The sequence below is a fragment of the Bombina bombina genome, chromosome 1, assembly GCF_027579735.1.
Source record: "Bombina bombina isolate aBomBom1 chromosome 1, aBomBom1.pri, whole genome shotgun sequence".
Taxonomy (NCBI): Eukaryota; Metazoa; Chordata; class Amphibia; order Anura; family Bombinatoridae; genus Bombina; species Bombina bombina.
In genome coordinates, this window is record NC_069499.1 from 777,694,556 (window position 1) to 777,702,681 (window position 8,126).

General features: G+C 44.5%; 1 protein-coding gene across 1 annotated transcript; it reads left to right on the forward strand.

The window, feature by feature from the left end:
- The first annotated feature begins 544 nt into the window (after positions 1 to 544).
- LOC128660953 (spindlin-Z-like) lies at positions 545 to 1,192 on the forward strand. The gene has a single exon (XM_053715070.1). It carries the CDS (start codon positions 545 to 547, stop codon positions 1,190 to 1,192), a length of 648 nt encoding a protein of 215 aa, XP_053571045.1.
- The last annotated feature ends 6,934 nt before the right edge of the window (positions 1,193 to 8,126 follow it).

Sequence of the window (8,126 nt, forward strand, 5' to 3'; positions counted from 1 at the left end):
CTTTATCCTTAGGCCTTTTTAGCAGAGGCTCCAGGACCCTCCACAAAACCAGCAGCATGAAAGAGGACATATGGATCTGGCAGAGGAAATGTAGTGGGGGGAGGGGTTCCAAAGACGAAGGAAAACGAGGAACTGGAATGTGAGGGTATGGACCGGGTCTGGAAGTTCAGCAGGAGAGCTTGAGGCGGGAGTTGCTGTTAGTGCTGCCGACAAAACCTATGACAGATAAGGCAGGCAGAAAAAAGGGAGGAGGTTAGGACACTAAAAAAAATAAAATATATCATTGAGACAGAGTACTACAACAAATCGCAAGGACTGGAGGGACTGTGTAGTAACCTGAATGTTACGTCTATGCAGCACTCTTCAGGTTGGAGTAGCCTGACATCGGAACCACTTGCTGTGGATTGAAACACATAAATCTTGCTTGGATGGTGGACTAAAAGGACACAGTTTCTTTGTATAGACTGGAACAAAAAAGGGAAATTGGTGGAATAGGATTTTTACCCTAGTTTGGCAGCTTTGCTGCCCTTTTATACACAGATGAATGAAGACCCCATTCGGAAAGGCAGCAGGTCAGAGAGCCAGAGGTGATGCAGCACATGCAGGTGTGTCTGCCAGTATGATGAAAAAAAGGACTTCTCACAAGAAGCATCGAAATAATGTTGGTCCAAGCAAACCAATTTCCCAGCCCCAGAGGAATATTGTAGGTTGCAGAATACAGAATGGTTGGAAAGAAGGTAGTGGCCCAATAACACAATGGAAAGGAACTGAATTGAATCAAGTGCCAGTCAGCCCATCCCTTTATCTTATTAAATATGATGGATTTGATTGTGTCTATGGACTAGAACTCCACAAGGACGAGCGAGTGTCTGCTCTTGAAGTTCTTCCAGATAGAGTTGCTTCATCTCGAATTAGTGATGCTCACTTGGCAGACACAATGATTGGTAAAGCTGTTGAACACATGTTTGAAACAGAAGATGGTTCTAAGGATGAGTGTAGAGGAATGGTCTTAGCAAGAGCTCCCATAATGAACACATGGTTTTATATAACCTACGAGAAGGACCCAGTTTTATATATGTATCAGCTATTAGATGACTATGAAGAAGGAGATCTCTGCATCATGCCAGACTCTAATGATTCCCCTCCAGCAGAAAGAGAACCAGGAGAAGTTGTGGACAGCCTTGTAGGATAGCAAGTGGAGTATGCCAAAGAAGATGGCTCAAAAAGGACTGGCATGGTAATACACCAAGTGGAAGCCAAACCCTCTGTTTATTGCTTAAAATTTGATGACGATTTCCATATTTATGTCTACGATTTGGTGAAGACATTGTAGATGTAATATTTTACTTATTGCCAAACAGGTGGATTTATTAACTGTAAAATATGTAGACAAACCTGTCTACTTCTGTCCAATTATGTGACGCTTCAGATACCAGGCAAGCCCGCAACCCCTTAAAGGAAGTAACGCAGTTTTGTTACTAAGAACAAAAAAAACAATTTCCACATCAAAAGGAAACAAACCACGTTCTGTGAATTACAACTCATTTTTCATAATGGAATTTATCCTTTAGAAGGAAATTGATCTAGTAGTGGTGAATTCAAACAAAAGAAGCATGGATGCAAGAGACAAACTGGGCGAATTCTGTAAATTTTCAAAGTGGGGGGAAAAAAAGGTTATAAAAATTGTTGTATTTCTTAAGCACTCATTCCTCATCAATACAAGTCCAGTTTGGTATATCTAACTACTTTAACATAGTTATCAGTATGTATTTCAAGTAAAAGTGTTTTTCCCAGTGTTACTTATGTCTTATAATGTGGGGATTGTGGTGCTGCAGTTCAGTTATCCAGCTGCCCAGTGATGTAGGGTCTTTTTTTTTCTTTGGTCCCTCTTGTTACAACTTTCTGATTCATAATATTTTGTCACTTTTTGTACCTGTTTTGTCAGCAATCTTGTTATAGTACAACAATTGACAACTTATTTCCATTTTTTTTTATCCCATCCCAGTAAAAACGATTATTCAGCAAAAAAAAAAAAAGAGGACATATGGCATCCTTTTGAAAATTAGATTACATGAAAGGCATTGATTTTAGAAACACAGAGATCATTAGTTGCAACCGTAAAATCTAAAAAAACATAGATTATACACCCAGTACACTTCTTTATCCTTAGGCCTTTTTACCAGAGGCTCCCGGAGCCTCAACAGAAACAACAGCATGAAAGAGGACATATGGCATCCTTGTGACTAATAGATTACAAGAAAGGCATTGATTTTAGAAACCCTGGGGAAACCCTGGGATAATTTGTTGCAATCGTGAAATCTAAAAAAAGATTGATTAGACACCCAGTACACTTATTTATCCTTAGGCCTTTTTTTAGCAGAGGCTACAGGACCCTACACAAAACCAGCAGCAGGAAAGAGGACATATGGCATCCTTTTGAAAATTAGATTACAGGAAAGGCATTGATTTTAGAAACCCGGAGATAATTTGTTGCAACCGGGAATTTGAATCAAACAAATGATTCGATGGACACCCAGTACACTTCTTTCTCCTTCGGCCTTTTTATAAGAGGGTCCAGGACCCTCAAAAAAAAGACCAGCAGGAAAGAGGACGTATGGCATCCTTTTGAACAATAGAGTACAGGTACAGCATTGATTTTACAAACCCAGAGATAATTTTTGGCAAATGTGAAATAGAAAAAAAAATTGAGTGGACACCCAGTACACCTCTTTCTCCTTAGTCCTTTTTATAAGAGGGTCCAGGACCCTCAAACAAAATACCAGCAGGAAAGAGAACATATGGCATCCTTTTGAACAATAGAGTACTGGTACGGCATTGATTTTAGAAACCCACAGATAATTTTTTTGAAAAGTGAAATAGCCCCAAAAATCATGCTTGGACTCCCACTCCAGGTCGTTCTCCCTCAGCTTTTTTATAAGAGGGTCCAGCACCCTCAACAGAAACTACTGCAGGAAACACCACCACATATGCCATCCTTTTGCACAAGCGAGTACAGGTATGGCATCCATTTTAGAAACCCAGAGATAATTGAGAGGAACCAGGAACATTTTTCTAAAAATTTGATGGGCCACCCATTACAGGTCGTTCTCCTTCAGCCTTTTTATACCATGGGCCACGACCCGCAACAGGCACAACAGCATGAAACACCACATATGCCACCCTTTTGCACAATAGAGTACAGGTATGGCATAGATGGAACACGGAGATAATTTAGAGCAACCAAGAGACGGATAAAGATGCTTGGTCGGTCCTCCTCCTTCAAATTTGTGGCATTTTGCGTTCAATTTAATGGTCCACCAGATATGAGTGGTTTGCTAATGCTAAGTTGTACAATTCGTAACAGTTTGATCACTATTGTTATGTGCCTTATTTTTTTATTTGAGTTTTGTACCCACAGAGCTGCAGTAGAGGCCAGAAAAATTAGGAATGTAAAAATGACTGAAAAAATTGGGTATTGTTGTAGCAACTGCTGTAGCAGCGGCCAGAAAAATTGATGTTTGTAAAAAATTTAACAAGTGCCCTAAAAGCTTGTGGCTTGAACACTAGTTGTTGGCGGATAAGTCAAGCAAGTCCTCCAGCTTTATAACCAAAAAAAAAAGGCCAGCCTGTGTACCAGTTGTAGCCCAAGCCAGCTCATCTCATCATCAGGCCTTTTTTATTCAAATGTATCGCCCAATGTCAGTCCCTTTGGGATCCAGCCCTCATTCATTTTTATAAAAGTGAGATAGTCAAGGCTTTTTTGACCTAGGCGACTTCTCTTCTCAGTGACAAAACCTCCTGCTGCACTGAAAGTCCTTTCGGACAGGACACTTGAAGCGGGGCAGGCCAGAAGTTCCATTGCAAATTGGGATAGCTCAGGCCACAAGTCCAGCCTGCACACCCAGTAGTCAAGGGGTCCATCGCTCCTGAGAGTGTCGAGATCCGCAGTTAAAGCTAGGTAGTCTGCTACCTGTCGGTTGAGTCTTTCTCTAAGGCTGGATCCCGAAAGGCTCTGATGGTGCGCATGTCCTCCATCAACAAGACGTCAGGAAAGCATCCAGTCCTTGCCGCCGTGGTCATGGGAGGAGGAGGATTAATTTCATCTCTTCCCCTGTTACATTCCCGTGGTGCTGTGACATCACCCTTATACGCTGTGTAAAGCATAGTTTTTAATTTATTATGAAAATGCTCCATCCTTTCCGACTTGCGGGAATTTGGTAACATTTCAGGCACTTTATGCTTATACCGGGGGTCGAGGAGCGTGGACACCCAGTACAGGTCGTTCTCCTTCAGCTTTTTTATACGAGGGTCCCTCAACAGGCACGACAGCATGAAAGAACCCATTTGAACAAGGTTGGATGCCGAGCTAATCATGTCCCGTTCCTCCTCCTCACTGATCTCACTGATGGTATCTTCTTCCCCCCAGCCACGTACAACACCACGGGTACCAGAGAGGTGACAACAACGAGCACCCTGTGATGCCTGTTGTGCTTGGTCTTCCTCCTCCTCCTTCTCCTCAAAGCCACATTCCTCCTCTGACTCCTCTTCCTCACAATTCTCTTCCTGCGTTGCCGCAGGTCCAGCAAGCGATGCTGATTCGGCTGTTTGTGGGGGTGATGGACACCACAACTCTCCCGCTTCCTCTTCACGCTCATCTACTGCCTGATCCAGCACTCTTCGCAGGGCACGCTCCAGGAAGAAAACAAATGGTATGATGTCGCTGATGGTGCCTTCGGTGCGACTGACAAGGTTTGTCACCTCCTCAAAAGGACGCATGAGCCTACAGGCATTGCGCATGAGTGTCCAGTAATTTGGAAAAAATATCCCCAGCTCCCCAGAGGATGGCCTAGCACCCCGGTCATACAAATACTCATTAACAGCTTTTTCTTGTTGGAGCAGGCGGTCAAACATTAGGAGTGTTGAATTCCATCGTGTCGGCTGTCGCAAATCAAGCGCCTCACTGGCAGGTTGTTTCGACGCTGGATATTGGACAAGTGCGCCATGGCCGTGTAGGAACGCCTAAAATGGCCACACCTTCCTGGCCTGCTTCAGGACGTCCTGTAAGCCTGGGTACTTATGGACAAATCGTTGCACAATTAGATTACACACATGTGCCATGCACGGCACATGTGTCAACTTGCCCAATTTCAATGCCGCCACCAAATTACTTCCATTGTCAGAAACAACCTTGCCAATCTCCAGTTGGTGCGGAGTCAGCCACTGATCCACCTGTGCGTTCAGGGCGGTCAGGAGTGCTGGTGCGGTGTGACTCTCCGCTTTCAGGCAAGTCAACCCCAAGACGGCGTGACACTGCCGTACCCAGGATGTAGCATAGTACCTGGGGAGCTGGGGGGGTGCCATAGATGTGGAGCAAGACGCAGAAGTTGAAGAGGACTCAGCCGAGGAAGAGGTTATGGAAGAGGATGGAGTAGGAGGAGTAGAGGAAGTAGCAGCAGGCCTGCCTGCAAGTCGTGGCGGTGTCACCAACTCTTCTGCAGAGCCACGCATTCCATGCTTGTCAGAAGTCAGCAGGTTTACCCAATGCACAGTGTAGGTGATATACCTGCCCTGACCATGCTTTGCAGACCAGCTATCCGTGGTCATATGGACCCTTGCCCCAACGCTGTGTGCCAGACATGCCATAACTTCCTTTCTCACAACAGAGTACAGGTTTGGGATTGCCTTTTGTGAAAAGAAATTTCTGCCAGGTACCTTCCACTGCGGTGTCCCAATAGATACAATTTTTTTGAAAGCATCAGACTCCACCAGCTTGTATGGTAAAAGCTGGCGGGCTAAGAGTTCAGACAAGCCAGCTGTCAGACGCCGGGCAAGGGGGTGACTTTGAGAAATTGGCATCTTACGCTCAAACATGTCCTTGACAGACACCTGACTGTGGGCAGATGACCAGGAACTGCTACGTAAGAGAGACTGAGTGGAGGATGGTTGAGAGGGGGCAAGGAGGACAGCACTGGTTGACGTGGCTGAAGATGATGGAGCAGGAGGAGGAGGGCGGCTTTCACTTTGTGTGCTGCTTCTACTCATGTGTTCTTCCCATCGGCCTTTGTGATGGGAGACCATGTGCCTTCGCAAAGCAGTTGTACCTAGGTGGCTGTTGGACTTCCCACGACTCAGTTTCTTTTGGCACAGGTTGCAAATGGCATCGCTGTTGTCAGAGGCAGACACACAAAAAAAATGCCACACTGCTGAGCTCTGCGATGACGGCATTCTGGTGGTGGCAACAGCATGCGTTGATGGGCATGGGCGTGCTGTCTGGCTGACCCCTGGTGACGATGCATGCTGTCTGACTGTGCCACTAGCTCCTTGAGATGACCTCCCCGTGCTTCCAAATCGTCTCCTCCTCCTCCTCCTCCTCCTCTCTGTCTCCCCATCTGAACTTTCCCCCTCTTCTTCTTCTCTTCTAGCAGGCACCCACGTGACATCCACCGACACATCATCATCAACCGCTTCTCTTGTATCTGAAACATCAAGAAAGGAAGCAGCAGCGGGTACAACATCATCATCATCATCACACCGTACCTCCATGTTGGTAATGCTGCCTGACTGAGACTGATCACTATTATCTACATCCTCTGTCAATGATGGTTGCGCATCACTCATTTCTTCCAAATGATGTGTCAATAACTCCTGTGACAGATCAAGTGAAGCGGCTGTGGTGCTAGTGTTGGTGGTGGCGACAGGTGGGGGAGTGGCACTGGTCACTTGAGACCTGCCCAAAGCACAGCTGGACTTAGATGGTGCGTCAAGGCTAGGAGGACTAGCAGCGGAAGCTGAAGAAGTTTGGGTGTCCTGTATTAGCCATTCAACTAGGTCCTCCTCAGAAGTTTTTGCATCCCCCCTGGCACCCGGCGTCTGAACAATGTGCATATTTGTAGGGTCTAAAGGAATCACAGCACAACGACCACGACTACGAAACCTGCGGGGTGGCCTGCCTCTGCCTGTCATTTTTTTTTTCAAATGGACACTAACAATACTATTACACCAATTGAGTGGTGGCACTGTGAAAGTGGGCACAGTATACGCTGTGAGACTGACAACAACAAAAAAGACAGATGTTTTAAAAATCACAAATTGTTAATTTTTTAAAATATTACAAGTACTGTGGCAACAAATATGATTGTTTGGCACTAGTTGGCAAATGGGCCTGTCTGGCACATACGCTGGGAGAAAGGAAACTGCAATTCAATGGCACTAGGAGACTGAGGATTAAGATCAACAATCAAAAAAATGTTAATTTTAATTAGTAACTATACTGTGACAAAAAATTATGATTGGTGTAAATAGTTGGCAAGACGGCCTGGCACAAAAGGCTGGCAGGCAGGAGGTAGATGCAATTCAAGGACATTAGGAGACTGATTACTGACAGTCAAAACAGTGATGATTGACAATTTTTGCAATACTGTTAAAAGAAATATGATTACTGGCAACAATTGGCTAGGTGGGCCTGGCTCACAGCAGGCTGCAAGGCAGGAGGAAAGTGCTATTCAATGGCACCAGCAAACTGAGGATTCACAACAACTATTACCAAAATGTTTAATTTTTAATTATTAAGAATACTGTCACAACAACTATGATTGGTGTAAATATTTTTCAAGTAGGCCTGGCACACAGGCTTGGAAGGCTGTAGAAAAGTGCAATTCTAGGGCACGAGCAAACTGAGGATTAAGATCATCAACAATCAAGAATTTTTTAATTTTAATTAGTAACTATACTGTGACAACAATTATGATTGGTGTAAATAGTTGGCAAGACGGCCTGGCACAAAAGGCTGGCAGGCAGGAGGTAAATGCAATTCAAGGACACTAGGAGACTGATTACTGACAGTCAAAACAGTGATGATTGACAATTTTTGCAATACTGTTAAAAGAAATATGATTGCTGGCAATAATTGGCTAGGTGGGCCGGGCACACAGCAGGCTGCAAGGCAGAAGGAAAGTGCTATTCACTGGCACCAGAAAACTGAGGATTCACAACAACTATTAACAAAAATTTTAATTTTTAATTACTAAGAATACTGTCACAACAAATATGATTGGTGTAAATATTTTTCAAGTAGGCATGACACACAGGCTTGGAAGGCAGTAGAAAAGTGCAATTCTAGGGCTCGA